General features: G+C 46.1%; 1 protein-coding gene across 1 annotated transcript in view; it reads left to right on the plus strand.

Moving 5' to 3' along the window:
• Positions 1-885: 885 nt before the first annotated feature.
• Positions 886-24,359, plus strand: part of BCAS1 (brain enriched myelin associated protein 1) — a gene marked incomplete at both ends in the record, with an annotated part of 47,902 nt that continues 24,428 nt past the window's right edge. The window contains 10 exon segments of the mRNA XM_084271790.1: positions 886-946; positions 949-1,025; positions 1,027-1,086; positions 1,088-1,127; positions 5,819-5,892; positions 6,005-6,086; positions 12,855-13,438; positions 18,747-18,902; positions 19,450-19,494; positions 23,402-23,539. Coding sequence (XP_084127916.1) covers positions 886-946; positions 949-1,025; positions 1,027-1,086; positions 1,088-1,127; positions 5,819-5,892; positions 6,005-6,086; positions 12,855-13,438; positions 18,747-18,902; positions 19,450-19,494; positions 23,402-23,539 — 1,317 coding nt within the window.

Genomic DNA, 24,359 nt, shown 5'->3' on the forward strand with positions numbered 1-24,359 from the left:
GTTTAAAATATAAACACTTAGTCAGTTTACATGTTACAGAAGGATTATTAAGATCCCCTTTGACTGCAGCAAATAGTCATGTCATTAAATGTACTTTGGGTTTTTTCTGCCATGGTGGGAAGAATCTGTATCTGGAAGGGGGTTTGGCCAGTGGGCACAAGGAGGCAATTTCCACCCGCAGAGTGTTCATGCTGGGTTTCCCCAGGGCTGCAGAGCCAAGTCTGTATTTGAACAGGGTTGGGTGGCCAGAGCGCTCAAGAACAGAAAGCATTTTGAGGAGGGCTGGGCAGGTGGACTACCCCACCCCTCCGTGTGTTTGCACCCAGTGTTTGAGAGCACTCCCGACGCTGATTACGAGAGGCAGGGACAGGGACACAGGGACCAGGCGAGCAGCACTGACCAGCTCCATCTCCCAGGTGTCTGGGTGCCCTGGCTGCCCTCCCCAGGTAACTCCTGCTCCTGGTGTGGCTTTTCTTGGGTTCTGCTCTTGTTCTTCCTCTGTCACCACTTCTGGCCCACGCTTGAATAGATTCCTACATCTGCTCTTGCACTGAATGATCTTGGGAGCTCCTGCAAGTGCTTGGCTTTCTTTGGTTGGGGCTTTAAATTGCCTGGTACAAATTTTCCCTCTGAGCACCCTGGTTTTCTCTGCAAAAGGACAGAAGAATAAAAAGATTGGCTTTCCAAGAAAGCATTTGTACCAGCCAGGTTGGGATTGTTCACCTGTGTGCCATTGTTGAACTGTTCCCTCCTGGAGAGCCTGGGATGTGAGTGTTTGAACTGTTTTCCCATTTGGCTACAGCGCAGAGTGGCCAAAAGATTTCTATTAAAAACTGCCCAGAGCCTGAGGGACTGTAATCCTGTATGCAACTCTGCATGTCCTGGATGCACAGCCAGCTGCCAGGTTGCTATTCAAATCCCTCTTGGGTGTTTCTTGTTTGCCCTGGGTGAGTCATCTCAATCCTTCCTTCTCCTGCCCCTTCACTACTGTCTATTGTGTGTCCATTTCTCCTCTTCAGCCACTGACAATGCTCAGAACCACCTGTCTCCTGGTTTCATCACACCCAACACGTGTCTGAGTTACCTTTTTTCTGCAGGAGAGCGATTGAGAGCTGCACTGAAGGAAGGTAAGGAGACTTTCTCAAGCTCTATCCTATCCAGAGTCCTTCCTTGCCTCCACTCGAAACAGAGCAGGAGCTTCTGCATTTCTAGCTGGGCACTGATGGACATGTCTCCACGTTCATCTCCTTTCCAAGAGGTGGGATAAGGGACAAGGACACACTAAAGGGGATCCAGTCCTTGCTCTGTGGCCACAAACCCAGCTGCCTTCTGCACGGATTGACGCATGTGAGGTCCTTCCTCTGCCCCTGAACACACATGGGTTAATATTCAGGTCTTCCCCAATGCTTGCCAAGCAGACGTATCTACAGTGAAATGAGATGCAAAGGGAACCAAGTGAAGTTGATTATTAAGTATTTTCCGATGTTTAAGTTCAACATATGGCAAGTTTTAGGGAGGAAAGAATTGGGGCTGTTGATGTGAACAGGCAGGGTGAGGCAGGCAGTTGCAGTGCTCAGGGCTGATGGATACATTTGGAAGGTGAGGCATGCCTGGCTTTCCCCACATCACCCAGTAGATCAAGCTTTTTGCTGTAATTTTCTCTCCTGGTTTCCAAAGCTTTCACTGCTCTGCCAGGACCAAAACAATGATTTTTGAGAGGGGGGAGGAAAAACAGGAGGGTTTTTCCCAACCCTCAAGCTGCACTTCATGCAGTGGCACTTAAAAATTCTTTTAAAATACTGTTTTCTTTTTTGGATTATTTTCTGCCTTACAATGGACGCAGTGAAGCATGTGTTGGGAAGGGAACTCTTTCTGAGGCTGGTAGCAAACGTTCCTTTAGAAACCAGTCGGGCTGCATTCCCGCTGCTCTGAATGAGGATAATATCCTTGAAACTTCATCGAAAAACCTGTATCCAGAAAGGAATCCTGAGGATGAGAATAAACTTGCTCCAGTTCCTCTTGGCTTCTAAGGGGTTTCTTCTCCTCTAGGAGAAAAGTGGTCTTGCAGCAGGATCATCTCTTTTCCACTCTCAGTCCCTGAAAGCTGTCTTGTCTCTAAATGTTGTCAAACTTCCCCTCCTAAAATAGACGTCTCGCCAGCAACACCTCACATGTCTGGTGGAGGTTTGCTCCATACTCACAGCTTACTATGGAGATGAGCTTTGTGCTGTTCAGAGGTAGAACAAAGGGCACAAAGAGGTCCTGCCTGGTGGCTGTACCACTAATAAATAACCGTGATTGTAGCTGAGATGGACCAAAGACAGCTGATGGAGAGACCAAGGCAGAATCCCAAGAGGCAGCATAGGGCTCACAGCTGGATGCAGGTCCTCAGTGGTTCCCAACATCCGATTCTGCCTGTCAGGAGCATGTGTGTGGCCAGACCCTGAGATGTCCCCAAAATTTGTGGTGCTCAGGCAAGTCACTGCATGCCAGGTGTCCTCAGCATCTTTTTGGAAAGTCCCTTTGCCTGTGCATGGATTTCAGCTGGGTGGCAAAGCGGGGCTTGGCGCTTAGCTTTTGGCAGCCCACGATCGAAAAGGTGGTCTTTGTAAACACACAGGTGAACAAAGACACCCAGTGAGAGCCTCACCGGAGCCCCTTATTTTCCCAAAACCCTCCTTGGCTCCACATTTAAGGACATTTGCTTGTATAACCTGGAGAGCTGAGTGCTTTGGGAAAAACACGACCATTCCATGTTAGTGACCGATCCAGACAGACTCGTTTGCACAGATCTGGAGCCATGTGTGATCCAGCACAATGGTCTCTGCAGCGGCGGCTTCTCGATGTGATGGCAGCAGTGAATAGCTGTGACACTACTCGCTTGGCAGCTGGAGACACTGCCAGTTTGATACCATTTTGCATGCACGTCATCACTTCTGCTGATACCCAGTTCTGTCCATAGGTGGCAGCGACCTTTCATTTTTTCGGTAAAACAGGGCGAAAACACAAGGACACCCATACACCCATATCTTCTACACCCATACACCCTTGGATGCTTACTTTCCCAGCACTCCTGCGGGATCAGGGGCCAGGAGGCTGAGCCATTGACTGAGCTCTGTATCCAGAGGAATAGAGTCACCTTCTGCCCTTGCCCCTGTGCCCCAGGGGTGTCACGATGCTCGTGCAAGCCAAAGATCAGCGCAGTACAATGAGCAGTTACTGTTGCAAGGAGGGAAAAAAGTCCGAAGGGATGCTATAGGGATGTGTGAACGGTGGAGAACTGTGTCTGGTGTTTGGGGTTCTTATTCCAAGGGGGTTATGTAGCAAATTTGTCCCATTTTTAGCAAAAAAACCCACCCTCAAAGCCTTGTTCAGCTTCCTATGAGAGAGAGGGTTCTGCTGAAGGAAAATCTTTTGAATTTCCACACGACCGCTGTGTGTGTTTTATATCAGCGAGCATTATAAACTTGATTGTGGAAAGCGGGTAATCTCTCCTCGAGTAAAATATGCCAGAGATCAGAGCCTGTGATCTCTGCTCTGCATCAGTTAAAGATAACTTACTTGACGTGAGTAGAGCTGCATCAACAGGAAACTGGAGTAATTGAGAATCAGGCTACAAATCACTGTCAAAACAAGAGAATAAAACGCAACAAGGAATTTGCTTCTCCTACTCCCTGCACTGATTTCACAGCCCATGCGAAAAAGGAAGCACGTAACCTGCAAATATTCCATCCACTGCTTAAGTTGTCTCTTGGCATAAACCAGGCAGCCTCGTGAATGGAAAACAAAAGTAAATCCTCCAGATTCAAGCAGATAGTAAATTTACTGTCGAGACTAAGCAGCAGGATTTGAATCTTGTTCACTTCTCTTCCGATAGGGTAATGCTTAAAGTTGCTAGGAAACGGAATTACATAGCAAGGACAAGGGGCCACTGCACATCCATGGGGAAACGTTGGCTGTTGTCCATCATCAATCAGAAGTTCTGATTTGTAGTGGAAATATCAGCTGAGAAGATAAAACCCCCACAAAGTAACTGTGCCCTGAAGGTGAGGTGCAGGCCCACTGCCTGTATTTAAGCAGCAATTCTCAGCAGTTCATGTTTCAGCATCAGTGGGGGCTGCTCAGTGTCCGGCACATCACTGGGCACTCCACACAGAGCAATACCCATCCCTGGAGAGAGGCCCAGCGTGGATCTCACATCAGCTAGGATGCAGCATACAATAGAAACCAGATCTGGGCCACCCCTGTAAAGCACAGGTTTGTAGGCCAGGGTCAGCAAATCCCTCCCCCTGGCAGCCCGGGCTCTGTAAGGAGTAACTGGAAGCAGCCGTGTGGGGTGGGAAGGGGAGCTGCCTCCGTGCCCACAGTCAAATTCCGCTCAACATGATTCAGCAAAATTACTCCTCCTTTTCTCCAATAGCCACGGGGATGGGATGTTAGATTAAAACACTGAAGCAGGCTCCCTCATGCTCACATGGACTAAAGCTAAAGAAAGGAAGGGTTAGATGAGATATTAGGAGGAAGTTTTTTACAGAGAGAGTGGTGAGGTGCTGGAACAGGTTGCCCAGAGAGGTGGTGGATGCCCCATCCCTGGAGGTGTTCAAGGCCAGGTTGGATGGGGCCCTGGGCAACCTTGTATAGATCCAGGCCTGGAGGTTGGTGGCCCTGCCTGTGGCAGGGGTGTTGGAGCTCTGTGATCCTTGGGGTCCCTTCCAACCCAGACCATTCTATGATTTTATGATTCTGCAGCTTCACTGATGGGTGCAGGCAAAAACCAGAATGATAATGGAAGAGCAGACAGGCTCCGTGGTGGCTGTTCTGGGCACCCGACGGGGTGAGCACAGAGCTGGATCTGGCTCCAGCCCTCTGCCTTCCTCTCTTCAGAGACCTTCCTCTTTCAAGGTGTGGCTCACAGCAACTTTTCCTTGTTTATTTGCTTAGGTTTAATAGCACATATGCGTATACATCCTAAGCCAAAGTCAATAGGAACCTTCCTCTTCAGCCTGGTTTGTGCTTTGATCATATTGCAGGGAGTGTGTTTGGCCCCAAACACCTTGCAGCCTGAAAGCACAGCGAGCTCAGATGGTACATAAATGTCTTGTAAGTTAAGGGGAAAATAAAATAAAAGAGAAAGCACAAAACAGAAGCTTCCGAGGTGTTTACGTGTACTGGTACGCAGGGAAGAAGCTCGAGTTGAATCAAGCCCACTGCTCTTGAAATTAAGTTTAAAGCAGTCTGAACAGTTTCACTAAATGTTGAGTTACCTAAGGGGCTAAGAGCGATGAACCAGCCAAGCCCACACCAGGGTTGTCATCAGAGCACTGACTCCAGTGGAAATGAGCATAAGAAAGTGACTTTAAACTGACCAGCTGCCTCTTTTCCTTCTTCTTTTTTTAAATGAAAACCAAACAGCAACCAAAAAAATAAAAACCCCAGACCTCCACCAAACTGCTCTAATTGATTTCTATACTTTGGTCCTTTCCACTTTAACCTGCTGCTAACCTCTCACTGCTTTCAGCTGAGTCCTAATGAACGGTGCAGGTGTGATCACTCCCAGTTCTCCCCAGTGCACAAGGAAAGTTACTCTGCACCACTTTGAGTGAGCAGCTGTGAGCCCAACAGGGCCAGAGAGGGCTGGTGGGTGCTGCCTGGCCAGGGCAGGTGCCTTTGGGATGGCAGGCAGGGCTCCTCAGGTGTCACACAGCCTGCCAGGGCTCTTTGCCATTGGCTGCCTCTTGATTTGAATTGGGCAGCAAATCCCTATCAGTGAGAAGGGAAGGGTTATTTGGGTTTGGTTGTTTTCTCCTCCATCTTACAGGAGCAATGGGGAATACAACGAGTGTCCCGGAGGCAGCTGAAGAAGACAACACATGCACAATGAAGAGCTACCAGGTAACCAGGAGCTGCCCATTCTCATCTTCCCTGGCTGCTGTCTGTGGCTGCCCCTGCTTTCCCTCTCCCGTGGTGTGCTGGGTCCTCAGAACTGTATCATTTGCTATTCCAGGCTCTGTCTGAATCTCCTGACAATGTTAAAAATGGATCCGTTGCATTTGTTCAGGATCATCCTCCTGCAATGAACGGTGAAGGTACGTACCACAGAAGGGTGGTGTGTCTGCACCTCCTTTGCCTCCAGACAGGGAGCGGTTTATGCTGGGGCAACAATAAACATTGGTGCTTGGCCTCAGATTAAAAGGGGAAGCCACATTTCAGCTCTTGCTTGTGAGTCAGTGCATGCAGCTTTTCTGAAGCTTGGAGGTTTGTTGGTAATAATAAAGAGTAATAATAAAGACATAATAATAATAAAGACTAATAATAATAATAATGAGTAAAATAGGAAAATATTTCCAAGGTCCCTTGGAAGCTGTTAGAATATTGAGTGTGGGCTGATAGAAACCCATAAGCCCAAAAGGAATGAGGTAATTGGTGTAAATTAAAGGCCAGAATAATGTATTGAGGAAACAAAAGAAAAGAAGGGAGTGGGAAACTGTTTGGGAGACTTTGTTTTGTGACTGCACTAAAAGACATTTTGAAGCACCCTACATGCACTCAGCTTTCTCAGGATGTTTTGAGCAGTTTAACATTAATAATAGACAATTGGGCAAAATTCTATGCAAGTTGGTTACAAAAAAATGAAATAAAATGAAATCCAGGTCCTACCTGCATGTTCTCACTCATGAGACCATAAAGTCTTAGAAACCACCTCTGCTTCTTTGTGTGTGCTTGTGAAACATTATTTCTGATGCTTTCAGTAGCACCTTCAACAAGTGGCATGATGGAAGTGTGAGTGCCTTTTTCTGTGTCTCAGCTGTTCTGCCTTGCTCTCTGATTTGTGGCCCTGTGCTGTGGTGTAGGTGCATTGCTTCAGCTTCAAACATACCAGGTGATTGTTTGTTAATGATAAAACACACGCAGGGGTACGTTTTCCTGTTCTGGTGGTCATTTAGAAAAAGTGGTTGGCTGTAAGTGCCATAAGGTGGTAGGCATGACACATGCAGTGATGTCATAACGTCACTGCTGCCTGACCTGAGGTTTTGCAGTGCAATGCTGCTTCTGATCCTCAGCTGGGTAGGAGACACTTGAAGAGAGCAGAGTGCATTGAATATGTAGTGAGATCCTTGTACACAGAGTTTAATGGTGTCAGGTGCTGGTGTTTGGGCTCCGGAGAGTTTGGGAGGAGTACAGTGCCGGAATTTATAGAGCCAGGGGTGTGCTGCTGGGAATGCAGCCTGGCTGGCAACATATAGCCAGGATGTCAGTCCTATTTACCATGAGTTCTTCACCCTTTGTCACGAGGCTGATGTAATCCCAAGCACCCCTCTGCATCATTGCTAGGGGTGTGTTAGACATCAGTGGGGGCAGAGCCTCAGAGTGGGCTTGTTCTCCCAATAGACCCAGGCTGATGTGCCCCTGTTTCATGCGAGCCATCGGTGTGAGGGTGGAAGCTGGACAGTGTCTGGCACAGCTTGGCTCCTCTGGCACAATACTGCTCTGTGTGGTGAGAGAAGCAGGAGGTACCAGGTGCTTTTGGGGATGGTAAAGCACTTCTCCATTGGTCTGCAGCCCATCTCAGACTGATTTGGGTGGTGCTCACAGGGGGACAGCAACCAGGTTCTCGAGTACTCCCACCAGCAGCAGGCTGGACCCTCTGGTCCTTGGGAAAGGTGCCTGTCAGCAGCTGAGCCGTGCTTCCAGGGCTGGCTTCCTAAAAACCTGCTGTGACCTGTATGGTCTGAGCACCAAAAACTTGGATCCAAGTAGCTTTGAGAAATTATCTCCACATATTCGTGGGAAGTCATGCTCATCTGCAGACACGAGTGTGTTTCCTCACTTTTCAGCACCTCACTCCTGTCTCAGTGCCCCTCTTGCTGGCTCTGGAGCTTCTGTGAGCAGCTTGGAGCAGTGCTGCTTCAGTTCTCATCTCTGCAGATTCAGCCGCATTTGTTTTGCCAGTGCTTTCCTTGCAAGGGATTCCTGTCTGCTTTCAGAACACAGCAGCACCCAACAATCTGCTCCAGTCTCTGCAAGGAAAGACAAACATTACTTTCTTGCTCATTGTTAAGAGAACACTCGCAGCCTGTTATGTCCAGTTGCAAAATCTAAGTTTGGACAAAACCACTCCAAGACTGGCACAGAAATCTGCAGATGGTACCGATTACAGCTCGGCATCTCTGCTCCGTGGCTCATTTCCTGATGCCATCTAGCTTCAGTAAGGCAGCTTAAACTGTTGCCTATGAGAAGATAAAAGCCTGTAGCTGCGTGTTTCTGCCGGTGTAAACCAGCAGAGCTCTGGGAAGTAAATAGGAGCCAGATGATTTACACTGTCTGAAGACCTAGAAAATAAGTGTATGTTTTACCCTTAACGTATAAAATGAAGCATATGGTATTGTTTTGCTTAAATGGATTACCTAATTAATGTAATTACTAAATCCGTTTAAGTAGCAAGTTGAAAAATTGAACTGCCCTGTTTTGATATTACTCATATTTTAAGTTCATTAATGTTTAAAGAGCAGCTACAATCGTTAACTGTTTGGATACTGCTGAAATACTGAGACAACCAAGGTCTTGGGGAAGTAAAAGTGCAAGTGGTGTTTGGAGATTGCTGTTAGTCCTGCAGAAAACGTAGTGGAGAGTATTTCTAATAGGAAACAGTGCAAGAACTAGTGCTGCAATTTATTTTGTGGTCGTAAAGTGAGCACTTATGGAGAAGACAAAAGAGCTGCAAAAAAGGCAAGTGAAGCAAGAGGATTTTACTGACAGTGCTGGGTGCACGTTTGTGGTCTCTGCCTCGTTAGCTCGTGTTTCTGTGACTGCCAGTGAGCTGCCCATGTGCTGCACATTAAACAGCATTGCTGATAAATGAGTCTGAAATCTATATCAGCTAATATAATGAAAAAAAGAATCCAGAGAGTTAACTTAATCTGACCAGAGGAAGTAATGTTATTTGGAAGAGCCCTGTCACCATCTGCTTCACATCTGCCTGAGCAGATTGGTGACTGGTTCCCTCCGCTTGCTGCTTCTGCTCAAACAGGCTGACAGATGTGTGGGCTTAGGGATTCTTTCCATGACTTGCCTTTCCTGCTCCAATTGATTAGCAGGGATGCAGACACTGCGCAGAGCGCTTGCAGGCAAGGCTGTTTAAATAGCAGTGGTGCCCTTGCTGCCGCTTCGTGACGTGATGCTTTTCGGGGAACGGCAGCCTGACTTTTCCTAACGTCTTGTGTCGGCCTTGCAGAACTTCAAATAACAGCAGTACTTGGTGGAAAACAGGAAAAGGGAAAAGAGCCAGGACTTACAGCTGTATAGCTGAGATTTTGCTGCAGAGAGTAGGAATGTCTCAGGACAATATAGGAGAAATTAAATTTGCATTCAGTCAACGGCTATGTGCGAATCCCTAATCCAGTGAGCAGCTTACTGGTGCTCACAGATTGCACAAGGAAGAAGGTTTCAGCTAAGATGCAGGTCCATTCTTCCAGGGGACAAACCTGATCCAGCAACTAACAGAGCTGGGTGTGCTGCAGAAATGCTGTGTGCTTCTCGAGTGTGAACAATGAGTTGTAGTTGGGTTGGTTTTATTCAAAGAATGATCATCGCTGTTCTTTCCATTAGATCCAGTAAGTCTGTTAGATAACTAGCATTGTTATTTACCTAGGTAAAACAAAGCTATTCTTAGAGCAAAAAGGTACTGTCAACTTAATTTGAATGGAGTAGCTGAGGAAGACTGCAAAAGAGTATTAGTGTTTTTTTTCTTTTTTAAGATAGGGAGGGAATGCCTTATTTTGGAGCTCTCTAATGCTTCTGGTAACTCAGTCATTTAGTCTTGTCAACAGCTTTGGGGTGTCTGCCACACAAACACAAGATACACTTGGAAATCACAACACTTAGCACGTCTGGAGCATCGTGAAGATGCTCTCAAGGCTTGTGGGCATCACCGTGCCTTTACAAGCAATCGTAGGGACTCTGCATGCAGCTGAATCTCTGAGTGGGGTCAAAGACTGAATTGAAATGTGCTGAGAGGTCGAGTGTTGCCAAAGCCCTGGTGCTTTCATCCAAACAGTGCCATTTCAAGGCCTTTTTCCCTCAGTTTGCTGTGACTGTGGCACAAGTCAGCCTCACGTTTGTGCCACCGTAGTAGTGTCTCCTTTCTGGTGGTGGGATCTGCTCTGTCTGGGGCCTGAGCAGACTTTCCCCGAAGCACTCAGCACTGTTTTGACACAAGAGACATGCTGCAGAGCTCATGCCAGTGAAACTTTCCAGGTCTTTCATTCCTTCCATGATAATTAGAGATAAAAGGAGCTTGATAGGTTCATGAGCTACTTTTTGGTTGGTTGGTTTTCTTAATGATGAGTTTATATTCCTATTTTTATACTAAAGAGAGTTTTCTTGTGTTTCATTTTTATCTGTTACATAAAGCAGAAGTTCAGCATCTATTACAATTATTTTCCAATGGATATTGTTTCTGCTTTCTCTACCTGGGAATGGGTTTGACTTTTTTTTTTGCTTCCTTCCCAAGTTTCCAACTACAATTAGGAGTTAGTGCTCCATATCTTTGTTCATAGTGTGCTACAGGAGGCCTGGGAAACTCCACTGATACTTAGCAGCCCTGGCCGAGTAGCTGAATAGTTGGTTGAACAGCAAGTTATTTGTGCCTCCTCTCTGCACGTCATCGTGTTGCAATAGAGGCTCATGAAATATTGCAGAGGAATATTACTGGCAAAAGATTCTTGCCAGTGTGAGTCACTTTCTTACATGGGTAGCAACAGAGAATCCAGGGAAAGAATTTTTCGTCCATTGGACTGCACACAAAGAAGTGAAAGTCTATTTACCTGGAGAGGACAGGCTGTGCTGCAGCACTCTGGCCCCTCTGTGTGCCTGCAGACACCCAAAATGCAACAAGAAAGCAAATGACAGATTAAAAATGTTATAAATAAGGAAGTTTGGAGCCAGCTCACTGGCAGCTGATAAGATGCTGGCTGCAGATGGGAATCCTGCCACCACAGCCCTTACTCTGCTGGTGAGGGTTTCAGTGAGGTCACTTGGGATTCACGCTGGTGTGCTGGCACACTCAGCACACCTCATCTCTTGATGTACAGATGCTCCCACCTCCTGCTCGTTGGGACAATGCTGAGCTGCAGAGCAGGAGTCCGGTGAGGACTCTCAGTCACCGGGTTAAGGGTGTGGGGTGGGGTGTCACAGCTGGATGTTGGGGCTCTGTTCTCCTCCCACATTTGCCCAGGGATATGGCCAGGGTCCTTGGGCAGTGCCACAGGAGAGCAGCCTTGAAAGGATACAGGCACAGGTTGTATGGCACCTGCAGTGCTCCCATGTTTTAGGCTAAATCCTTGGGGGGGGGGGGGGGGGGAGGGGACGGGGACGGGACACGACAGAAAGTTGGGATAAGGAAGAAAAAAACCCTAAAGGGTAGTTTTGAAAGCTGTGGTGTGTGTCCTGCTTTCCTTGCCTCAAAGGAGTTTGAAAAATGAAACTGAACATGGAAGATGTGCTCTGGGGAAGACAGGCAGTTCAGGCAGGGTCTGCTGGCATCAGGGGGTTTATTTCTGTTGGATTAGAAGGTGAAGGCATAATATTGACTAGACTATTGTTACAGTTATCATTGAAATAATTTCAATTTTACACTTGAACTGACAATTTTACAATCCTAATTTAGCAAGTCAGCACGAGCCTGTCAGTTTTTCACAGTTATAATTAAGTAGATCTAAATTCATCCTTGAAACCCACAGTGATTGGCAGGGAAATCAGAGATACATCTAGTTAAAGGGGGAGACACTCAGGCTGGGGGGGGGAGCTGTGAGGCTCCCCTTGACAAGGCTCCTCTTGTTCACTGGGTTCTGCACCACGCTATCTGTGATTCAGTCTCCCATCCACAAAATGGGTACAAAAAGATAGTTTTTTCTCTTGTTTCTTTTGTCTTCTATGAATCAGAAGCCTTTCCCTCCCCTCTGCATACCCAGTATCAGGGATTTTCACCTCAGCTGTGTTATCAAAGTGCCATTGTAACATAAAACCATACAATATACTTTTAAGATGAAAGATTTTTTTCCACATCCCAAGTGTGATGGCCACGTGTGTAAGTGAGGGGGGGAATTTTTGGGGAGAACATCAAGGGGATTAAGGGCCACATTATCACTGGGTAAGAAGAGTTGGAAGCCTAAGAATAAAAAGCCTGGCACAGATGTGATTCACAACTACTCAGACCAGGCTGAAAGTAATCTGCAGACAGCAGAGAGGTGGGAGGGGAGTAGGGAGCAGTGTTGGGAAGACAAATACAGTTATGACTGCAAAGCTCTTTGGGGAGGTTGGAAAGCCAGGGCAAATTCAGTCCTCACAGGTTCTGCTCTTTTTTCCCATTTAACTTCCACAGAGGGAAGTAAAATATATAGTATATAACAGAAGAAAGTGTAACTTAAGTAATAAACTTTGTCTCAAACTTTGGGTTTTTTGCAAATCACTTCTTTAATTTTAATTGGAAAGTAAAATGTCCTCAGCAGGTCTGCTGGGCAAGTAGTGGAAAGCCTGGGCCCCTTCTGCCTTTGGCAGCTGAGCAGGGGCTGTGGAGGATGCAAAATTTGCATCAACTTCAATGAGGAGCGTCAGGAAAGACAATCAGAGGGGCAGGTCTGATAGATGAGTGGAGCTTGTATGTAGCACAGGAAGACAAGAGGGTCTCTGAACAAGCTGCGCTCTGTGTGGTCGTCGTCCTGTCCCTCGTCGTCCCCCCTGAGGCTCCACGTTTCAGAATTAGTTTATTAAAGAGCGAGGTCACCATGATTAATGGTGCAACCAGTATAACTTCTTTGCTGTGCTGGATAATTACTGTTTTATGCCTCTGTTTGTAGTGGATGCAAAGGCAAGTGTTGCACGGGATAATGTGGCCGTTTCTTCCCCGAAGACAATGGAGCAGATCCCCGCTCCTGAGGCGGGCGGGCAGAGCCTCGGGAGCGCTGCCAGAAGAGCCCGGCCATCTGCTACATCCCGCTCCTTCTTCGCGTTTTCATGGTCTGTACCAGGGCGTACTGAAGATCCAGCTACAGATTCATCGGTTGGACCAGCGGAGCTTGATGTCAGCTCAGCAGCGCCCGGCGTGAACAAAGCCCCAAGTGACAGCGCGGAGGCTCCCGCGGCAGCTGCGCCGCAGGAAGGGACGCATAAAAACTTGACCCGGGCCCCACCGGCAGCATCGCTTCACGACATCGATCTCACGGCATCGGTGACACCTGAGGGAGAGGATGAGGCTGCCTCAAAGCCGAAACCAGTAACCTTCTTTGACAGGATCTTCAAGCTGGAGAAGGGAAAGGAAAGGAGTAAACCGCAAATTGATCCCCAGGAGGAAAGGCAGAGTGCAGAGCTGCCTGACGGGCGCGTCGTGGTGGAAGAGGCGGCTGGATTACAGAGCACGTCAGACCATGTCCCACCGGGGAAGGCAAGTGCTTGGATAGGAATCTCCGTTTCACTCTTAATGAAACCTCTCGGGAGTATTAATAGCTTGGGACAGCTTGATATCGTGATGGCTGTGTGAATGGATCACTGTTGCTCTTAAAATGGTTGCAGGGAACCCCCTGGAGGGGTGGCTGATCAGAGGTGGGGGAGAAGAACCTGTGGTGGGGTGGCAATAGCTCTATCTGCTTTGTGCCTGGGTGCTGGCATCAGAACTTCAGTCTCAGGTCACTGGTGCCACTTTGGGATCTCTGGCCAGGTCAGTCTGGGACTGCTGACAGGAGGATGAGCAGCAGCCAGCTGCAAGTGAAAGCAAAGACACCTGAAAGTGAAACGCTTTCTTCTGCTCTGATAACTTGGAGTTTGACACTAGATGGTTTAAAAGAGATTCTTTAGCACATTTTGTGCCATTCATATAAAACAGCAACTTCTTGAACAGCAGCAGCTTCTTGCATGGCTGTATCCCGGACTAGGGAATATCATGATGTAGCAATTTTTGCAGTCTTGGCTATTATGATTTGGGTTTTTTAATCAAGGAAATATGGTCCTTAGAATTGATTTTACAGGGTGAGAGTGTGAGATAAGGAATTAGGTAACTTATCTGAGAGCACACTAATTAAAAGGAAGGGCCTGAGCACAATGTGAGTTTAGGTATTTACACTTTCTACAAAGTTTGATACCAGCAAATAAGGCAGAGGATTAATTTTCAGGTAATTAACTACTGAAAAAGTCCATCTCATGGACAGGGTTAAGTGGCCCAACTCTTATTAGCTTCTGCTGGAGAGGTGCTAGAATATGTTACCTGTGATCTAGTCCTGCCCAGAATCAGGAACAGGAGTGGGAAAGTAGCTGCATGACCCCTTCATCAGCATCTGTATGCAAATGCCATTTTAATAGGAACTGCTCTCGTGTGCTTAGCTTGGGCTTACACATCAGGCTGCTGTATAACTGCTCGTGCTTTGGGTGGAGATGAGATGCTCACAAGATGCTCACCTCTTGCACTGGAGACATTGCAGGTTGTCCCCAGGGGTCTCTTCACTCACTCCACCATGTGTTCTCTATCTTGTAGGTCCTCAGACCTCAAGATCAGATTTCTTGTATGAACTCTAAGATTTTTTTTCTGAAGAGTTATTTGTGACACTAAACTGCTCAGTTTGTACCCTTGCCCCTGAAAAGCAGGGACCCATCACTGGTGTCAGGCAACTCTGTACCCACATTTAAAGAAGCCTGGCAGCAAATCAAATCATTCACTACATAAACAGAACGGGATGAATAATTCGGAATGAATAATCTATTCAGTGCTTCTGTGTGTAGCTGTAAGAGTGAAGCTTCTCAACCCTGTAAATTCCTGAAGCTGTTTTTGACTCCTACACACAGAGTGAGCTGTCTGTAGCTCACAAGCATCGTTACTTTTACCATTCAATGCAAAATTTATAATTTCTTACCTTGCTGTGATCACAATCTCCAGAGCATGAAACTGTGTCTCGTGCTGTTGAAGTAGCACAACATGAAAATTCTTAAGGAAATAATTATCTGGAGTAGCTTTGACTAGAATCCAAAGTTACACAACTGCTAGTAGGAAGCAGTTGTCCTGGGACAGCTCAGGTGGGTGAGCCTCTGTCATGAGCAGTTGTCAGGGACATGACAAGATCACCTACATCTTACTCTGCCACTTCAACTGGATACCAGAAGCGGCTTGTTCCAATTGAACTGGTTTTATGTCAATACTGCCTAGCTCTTTTATTAATTTGGGGCTCTGTTCCAGTCTTCATCTTCCTCCTATCCACATCCTGAACCTCACTTATGGGAATGATTGGGAAATCCCTGGTGCCTGTCAGCTGGAGGCTGGCTGGGTGTGTGGAAGTGCTTGCAGGACTGTAGCCCATGCCACAGTTTTTGGTGCCTGTGTGAGGACAGGTCTCCCATGTCACAAAACTGCCCGTGCATCTCTTAGGTGTGTGCCTAAAGCTGTGCTGCTGACAGTGTTGGGGAGCATGCGAGGTCAGGGTGCCCGTTGCTCAGGGCAAACAGCAGTGGCAGAACTACCACAGGGGAGAACAACATTTCAACCTTACCCCCAAATTTCTGGTCTATAGATCTTCTTTTAAATATGAGAAGGAATATACTTGGGGGCAGAGAGGAAGTGAGGATCTTTTCTGGAAAAAAATATACCCACCAAGCACTTCTGATGTGGTGCCAAACTTACTTTAACTCCATTTCTGAAACAAAGGCTGTGGCTCTGCCTTGCAGCACAGTTGCTCTCTGTTCCTTCTGAAGTTGCTGGTTCCCATGTAGGATGGGAGGATGACCAAATCTAATTTAATTGCTGTTACTGTAGTAACTACAAACTGTGACCATATAATCATACTAAAATCCAGATATTGCTGGCAACAGTTTCTTTTTTCCATTTTTTTTCTTTTTTTGGTGGAATTTGACTTGTAGTATCTGTAAAAGCTAAAGGCAAAGCAAAGTTTCCCTGCACTGAGTGCCAACACAAAACAAACAGCATTGCTGGTAAGTAAGAGAGAGGCTCCACAGTTGTAGCTTAAGAGCTGCACAAACATTCTGTGTTTGGTGAACCACTCTTTATTTTTGTGGTCTACAAAACTACATTCAGAACACAGCATAATTAAAACAAGGACAGAATTCATGAATTCATGAGGCATTTACTATGTAAGCCAAAGAAAAGATAAATTATATGCCTGAAATGTTTCACTGAGCCATGATTCATGCAAACAAAAGTGCTGGCAGGAATACATTCTTTTGATATGCTCTTCGAATGACTGAACTGGAACTACAGTATAAGTATTTAAGGTGTTTATTACACCCAAATCTGGCTTCCCAAAGAGATGAATTGAACATTTACACAGTATCTAACTTCTAATACTGACTTGTCTTACTGCTAGAGTTTCCTTTCTTTATTATGTGCCCCCGGTGCTTTGCACGGCACACTGTGCAGCGAGCTGCTGCAGGGAGTTTTGTGGGTATTTTACTCTGGCTCTGAAAACAGGGTATTGTAGGGATCCATGTTATTGCTCCCTGGGGGGTGGCCTGACCCTGTGCCCCTTCCTCCAGCAGTATCCCCACCAAAGTGCAAGGTGGATGGCAGCATCTATTGAAGCCCTGTCTCGGTAGCTCACTCTGGTGCAGGGCATTACGGGGCCCCTTGGAGCTCTGCAGGTCAGAGTTTGTGGGGTTTTTGGATGGTATTGTGCCTCAAGCTCCCTGGGGTCTGCAATAGCTTTTGCATCCACCAGGCAAAGCAGGGGCATACAGGAACAGGTAGTGGTGGTGGGGGTCCCCATCACCTCTGCACCTGCCCTAGTGGTACCTGCGTCTGCAAAAAGATCCCTCCACCCTAACCAGGGTGCAGCCTGGCACCCCAGCTGGGGCTCCTGTGTGTGAAGAACTGCTAATTTGTGGTTGATAACATCAAGTAGGGACAAGTGTGATAGCATTGAGGTCTCCAGTATTGCAGCAAGTCTTGCTGAGCAACATAACTTGTGCTGCCTTGGTCTCCCGCCTCCCTCCATCGTTGTCCCTTCAGTGTTGAAGTGGAGCCAGCAGCTCTCCCACAAGCAGGGTTGGTGTGGCCACACGTGCTCTGCATGGGATGGGCTATTCTCAAAGCTGCTTGGGCCATAACTGGTAGTCAGATGAAGTGGCACGTTAGACTCTTGTATGAAACTTCTAAACCAGCTGTTGAAGGACCCTGAGCTTCTGAGCTACCGTGCTGTGCTTCCTGAGTAAATCTGGAAAATGGTGGGAGAAGAATTAGAAGCCTGTTCTCAAAGTAAATCCTTGTGTATTTTGGCTCCTTAAATGCTGCACGGAGGCTGGCCACTTGGTGTTCATCTTTCCTGGTGCCAGATCAGCCCTCTGAAGTTTTAACTTGCACATCTTTACTCTGCTTGTTCCTTTAGTGATCCACAGAGAGGTATGTTCTCCACAAATCCTATGTAAACACTGGTTTTAAATCCCCTTGTGCAGGGAGAGGTTCCCAAGAGTACAATTTAAAATTTTCCTGGTAAAAATGGCACGGAACATGTATGTTGAGTTGGCAGATCAGGAAAAACCCCTTGGTGTCACTTAGCCCTCCAGGCAGTCTTTTGGAGGCAGTGCTTCAAAGATGCTGTTCTCTGGAGACACCTGGACAGGATCATGCATTTTATTTCTTGTCCTAATTTTTTTCTCTGGAGTAATCTGGGCATCTAGTACCAGAACTGCTGCTTCTCCAGCCACCATTTCCTAAGGGACCAGATGTGTACAGCTGTCTAAATAGTTGAGATGACAACTGCTGCTGAAGGGTTATGGTGCTGCTGTGATTGTCCGTTTGATAAAGTCTCAAACCTCCACTAAAGCTGACGCCACTCTTATGCCACACACCATTTACTTCAATAAAGAAGAGGTCCAGCCCTGTACTTAGGATGTAGACAGATAAACAGAAGGGAGGGGTATTATTGATAACAGACTCGGGCATCTTTAAACACTAAAAAAGGAAATGCTGAAGGACTTGTCCCAAGCTGTGCTGCCCCAAAAAACATCTGTGTTGGCTTTACCTGTGCAGGCTTAAGGCAAAAGTGGTCAGAACCATGGGCAAATTCAGCACAAACGGATGCCAAGCTCTCCAAAACTGGTCCAAGAGGTGGGTTTTTTTTTTTTTAAAAACAGACCCTTGTTTAGATGCCTAAAGAGAAACTGAGGAGCTCAGCATTACATGCTTGTGAGCACTTGAGCATCAGAAAGACATTTTGGGGCTCTGGGAGCTGCAATCCCAAGGAGAGAGGCGGCAGCTCCGTCTGGCTGAAAAGAATTCCTTTGGGCTGTTGCCTCTCATTCTTTTCATCCACACCATGTTTGTATTTGCCAGATAAAAATTATTTCTGGAACTGCAGACTGGAGCCTATGGGAAGCAGTCTTTGAGCAGTACGGTTGGACAGCGAGCTGTCAGAGGCCAGACTCCCAGCACTTGTCCCTATTCACAATTGCAGCCTTGGAAAGAGAAAAGCAGTTGTTTGGGATGCCATGTGCGAGTTTCCCTGGGTTTGTTATACTTGGTAGCTGAGAACAATGTCCAGCCAACCAATGGCAAATGCTGAATGTATTAGAAAAGAGGGGCAAGAGATGTATAAATGGCTGATTGTTCGGAGTACGTAGGCTGAAGAACTATGGTTGGAATTAGGGTTGTGACTCTCGGGGCAACATAATGCAAGTCACAAATGTTGCTTTTGCATTCCACTGGAATCTAAGCAAGCTAGGACTGAGGAAGCTCTGCCCCCTTCTTTTTTTTTTAGGAGATAGATGATTGCAACCGAAAAGACCTACAGCAGGACTCAGTGGGTATCAACGGTCTCACTGCTGGGCAACCTGACAAGGCAGAGGTGAAACAACACAACCCCCCAGCAGGTGCAGCAGCAGACAACTCCGTCATGAGTTTCCTTAAGACACTGGTAAGCCTTTGCCTTTCCTTTCCATCTCTTGGCAGTGCTTTGAATTGCTTGTAAAAATGGCATGTGGGCATGTGGAGCTAAATGTAATGTGTCCCCTGTGATGGGTGCTGATAAATAACGAAGCCAAGCAGATGCCTTGGAGTGTTATTCGAGACTGAGAGATATGTAGGTACTGTGCAGTTGTGACCAGATGCCTACTCTGGAAACTCCCTCCTCTTGTAGACCTGGTGATACTTAGCTGTCTTCATATATTTTCTGCATGTTGAAACTCTTAGTAAAAATCTCTAAAAGTTCACTTTTATTGATTAATTGGATGTATAAGCTTGAATATCTTTGGTCCAGATATGTTTCGTTTTAGCTCTTGACTTCTAGTTGCTATCAGGAACCTGTTACAGTACAAACCTTCCCACATGGGCTGGGGGGGGCAATATTTGCACTTTTCACCTTTGTGCTAGGAAAAAAACTGCTCCTTCCAAACAGATGAGCTTGAGGTATTTTGAAAGAGTGAGTGGGTGTGACTGCTTTTTTTTTTTTTAATATGTTTAAGGTCTCCCCAAGTAAAGCTGAAGCCAAAAGTGACTCTGAAGACAAGGTAGGCAGATTGCTCATTCTGTCCCTGATCACTACGTGGCTTTGATGTGGGTATTTACCCTCTGTGTTGCTTTTTCCTCAGTCGATGTTATAATTTTGAAGTAATTTAAAATATTTACCCCGGAATAAATAAAGGTTCTTCACTTTTACACACAGAGGTAAGGATTGGGGTTTTTAAGCAGGGTGAATTGACCAGTCAAGCTGTTCCAATGCGAGGCATTAGGCTGTCTGGAGGTGTTTGGTGTTCCCACTGAGAACTGAAACCCGTATTGGCTGGACTGGTATGGAGCCAGTCTTAGAAATATTCCTCCATGTAGCAGGCAGATGTGCTCCTTGCTTTCCTCTTGATGGATAACTTGTTCTTGGATTCTCCTGGCAAGAGGAAACTCATTTTTTAACAGCCATGAACAGTGATGGTCATTTAGATGTGAATCCAGATAAGCTTCAATCATAGCTTTCATGTGTTATCACAGATATTGAAAATATCCAATTGAGACAACATGTTTACTGAACTTAATCAGACTATGGGAAAACCTGAACTGTAGAGAAAAAACAAACCCTTGATGTTGAAAATATAATCTTCTGTAATGGGAAAACATAGGTATTTAAAGACTTCTCCTTTTACCTTATTTCCTGTTAAGTTAGTGCCAAAACATAGAAGTGAGACAATTTGTGTTAAGCTGCCTCCTCTCTTCTGGAGTTGCATGGCCTATGGGCACATCAGTGACTGCATAGCTTGGAGCTTTCAAGTTAAATGTCCTTACATGTTGTTACGGCTAGAACAGCTGCAGTATTTCCTTGCAATGCCCATGATAAAATTTAACAACACATAAAGAAGAAAACCCTAGGGAAGGAAACAGTCTTTCCAGGCAGATATTAGGTAACCAAATTCATTACTGGCATCAACAATTTTGTTTTCATGCTTTTTTTTTTTAATCCCTTTTTGTCCCATTTAACTTTGGCATAGGCTGATACTAAAATGCAGTCAGTCTTTCCACAAAGCTTGAGGAGTATGTGGGGTACACACATCACTCCCTGTAATTCCTCAACCAGGGCTGAGGTCTTCTGTGACTTCCAGAAAAGGGCAGCTACCAAATTGTCCTGTTTCAGCAAGACTTACAGCTCCTCAGCTGCTGAAACCTCCAGTTGCTGACCCTGTGGGCATACCTGACGTTATCACACACTTCTATAGCAGGTGACCGGGGCAGGTGGACTAGTTTGGAACAAATATACTGTTTGGGTTTGGTTTGCTGTCACGCCTGGGAGGGCAAACAGCTCAGGGTGACTAGCAGGATATGCAAACTCATTATGCCGAGGTTAAATGGGAGGGGTCTTTTTATGAAGTATTCCTTTATCTCCACTAGTGTTTTCCTGATACGTGGAATGCCATTTTCACTATATTAAAAAAAAAAAAGTGTTAACAGGGTAACAATGCAATTGCCATATGAAACAGCTGCAGAGTCTACAGCTGAGGCAGACACAATCATTTAATGGCCATTGTTTCTCTTGAAATAAGTTCAGAACACAACTTTACCATTAAGTCAGAAGCAGGGCTTTCCCCCTTGCACAGTCTGAGCCTCTCCTGAGATCTGTGGGGGTTTGGCTGGCCTGGGGGCTGCCGTGCCTTTCCATGCTGGTGACACTTTCATGTTGGTGGCTTGTGCACCCCCTTGGTTGGGGAAGGCCGGGTTTTGTCACACAAGGGCTGGTGGTTCCCAGTGTTGCTCAGCAGTGCTTGCCCATGGCCAAGAGCACAGAAACGTTCTCATGGTGAGGAGCAGCTACATCCCATGTTGGCGTTGCATGGTGCCACACTCCCTCCTGCAGAGGCGTGCGGCATCAGCAGAGCTGGACTCGGTGTCTTTGTAGCAACACGCTGCCATCAGCGATGCCTCTGGCTTTTGACACGTGTGCTTTCAGCAGCCTGGGCACACCCTTAATGGCTGTCACTTCATCCGTGCAAACATGAGAGTTTAATGTGAGCTGAGTCATACTTCCTTGGGTCAATTGATCCTTTGCAAGTTTATCCTCACCAGCACCACGTTCAGAGCAGATCTGGCCCGCGCTGTTTCTTTGACCCTTCTGTAGCAGAGCCTGACTTGTTCCCACATCAGTGCACCTTTGGGAATACCCATTCCTATAGTAGGGAGCGCAGCACAGGGAAATGCCTGGTCTTGATGTGCCTGGCCACAGCAGGAAGGCACCTTGGTGTGAGGTGCTTGGCAGGAGGCATGCCATCATGCGAAATGAAACAGTCTTGAGACCCAGATCTCCACTTCACATGCTCATACCTGTTGTGTTCTGGACTCTTTCCCCTACTGCTTGTGGTCAACCACAGCGCTTGGCTGATCTTTCACGTTGTCAGTACTAGAGGCAGGTTCTTTGGAGTTTGGGTCCCTTCATCTTTCTATAGTTCCTGGAAAGCTTTTTCAACTCATTTTAAAGCTTTCTACTCGTTGGAAGCTTTTATTTTTGAATTGTTCAAGTGTAAAAGAAAGCAGAATAATGCTTGAAAAGGCACAAGTTGATTGCCCAGAGTGAATACTTGAGGCATTTTTCATTGAGATTTTTTAAAATTTTTATTTCTTAATTAAATCAGAAAATAAATTGCCTAAGAGAGGTCAGAATGAAGTCCAGGATATTAGGAAGCAGTAAGTAAAAGAAATACTACATCCTCCTTTGTACTAGGTAATCAAAGGCATCTTACTGCTTTAAAATCTGACAGTGAGATGCAGAAGAGGGAAGAATGCTATCCTGTGTTACTTGTGATTAGTCATATACTATGGGCATAGGTACAGTGCTGTTACCATAGTGCAGGCTCCTGTGTGAACATGTATGGTATGTTGGAGCCCAGTTAAGCCACCTGGGGAACTTGTGGCTTTGTGTCCCTCTCCTTTTGTTACTGAAAAGGTGAAAAAGGTGGGAAGGAAGGGGGGGAAAAAAACCTACCAAGCAAACTAAACTTTTATCTTAGCCCGATAAATCCAGAGGGTTGTGTTGAAGATTGTGGAGGGAGGAAATTTGAACAGAGAAGTTTTGAGGAGGTTCTTGAATCTGGACATATATTTTTTTTTCCCAATGGAAGGTGTTAGCAAGTGTTATGCAAGTTTTCCCAAGACCTTGTACAAAAGTCACCTCTCCCCTATGCAGGGTAACTTACTCTGCAGTGAGCTGCAGGTAGTCTTTAAAGCAGCCCAATGCTCCTTTTCCATCTAGATAATAAATATCAAAGTTCTGCTTTAATTTATAGCACTTTATAGTGGATTTTTCAGTATGCTGCCTGGATTTGTAGAGATCCAGTCTCTGGTGTCAGTGGGCAACGTGGGCATTGACAGTGGAATGAGAAGGAAGCTGTGCTTTCTGATGCAACACCTTCAGCATCAGCCTATCAGGACTGTTTTCTGATGCTTTTATGTCATGAACTTTGGTGCAAGTTTGAGATGTTTTATGTAGCACGTACCATGAATATTCATAATGCTTTCCTCATAAATAATGCATCATCCAAACTATTTTCAAGTCCCTATAACACAGCCTAAAAAAGAATGAAGGTATTTTTGAAGATTTGTATATCTGCCTGTTTTAAACTTATAAATCCAAAATTCAGCTGGTTACTCATGAATTTAAAACAATACAGAGTCTTGGTCTTTGTGGGATTTGGGTCTAAAACTGAATGAAGATGGGGGTGCCAAGTATTGGTTAGTTCTGAGTCAGTTGGACTGCCCTTAGCTCTTGTATTTCTTTCACTACTGGTGGAAGAAGGTCTAAGGGAGCGGAGCAGTGACTCAGAAGGAAACATAACCTTGTCTAGGGAGAAAAGGAAATGTTTGGGTTTAATACTGCATCTATTGAGGGTTTGACTGCTTTTCGTGACCAATTAAGTGCTCAACTTCAATGCTGTTGTACAAAAGGGATCAAAAGCGGAGAGAGGCCATGGTGGGCAACCTGCTCCGACAGCGGCTGAATCCCAACCCAAAGGAGCCAAGAAAAAGAAGGCAGAGAGCCCCAAGCTAGGACACAGTACCTTTAGCAAACTCTTTAGGCACAAGGTCTGTATCAAGCTCTAGCAAGGGCAGGACCCTGAGCTGTAGCAGATGGCTCCTGTCGCGGAGTAAATCTATTCAATTGGCAACTGAAATGAGCACTGGGCCAGCTGTGCCATGTGCTGGGAGCTACTGGTGTGAGTGGTTCTGGGCTGTGCCTTATGAAAACCACCTTCATGTGCAAGGTTTCTCTCGTTATGCCATCTGTGACCTCAGGATTCTGAAAAGCCCTTTACCCTTCCCTGCTACGTCCTTCCCAGTCACACATGCTAACACTAACCAAACTTCCCTGAGCACTTAAAATCAAAAATAAAGTAAAAGGTACCGAGAAACAGTGAATTACAGGGATGTGAACAGTGTCTGTGATTGTGGGATGGGTTTAAGAGCTCAGACCAAACACAATTAAGGCTTAACAGGCACTGTCGTGTGGCTAAAGTGGTGATTTGGTGAGCTGGGGCATCTGATCTGGCACAGGGAAATCTGGAACACGGAGTTTCCTTCTGAGACAGTTAGATTTCACTGGAATCCAGAAAAGCCATTGACTTCTAAGCTTAGTTTAGATGGGAAAAGTTTGATTTTCAAGGATACCTAAAGCTACTCAAGCTGCACACTTTTCCTGCAAATGGTTATGTTGGACATCAGTAGCTTTTATTTTCACAGAATCACAGACTTCTAGGAGTTGGAAAGGGACCTCAAGAGATCGAGCCCAACTGCCCAGTCACAGAATAAAATCTTAACAAAAAAACAAATCACTGAAAACTTCTCACAAGCTTCACTCCCAAGGTTTATATTTGGGAATTTCTGCATCCTCTGACTATGATCTGCC

Source organism: Gallinula chloropus (genome assembly GCF_964237585.1).
Source record: "Gallinula chloropus genome assembly, chromosome: 16".
In the NCBI taxonomy this organism is placed as follows: domain Eukaryota; kingdom Metazoa; phylum Chordata; class Aves; order Gruiformes; family Rallidae; genus Gallinula; species Gallinula chloropus.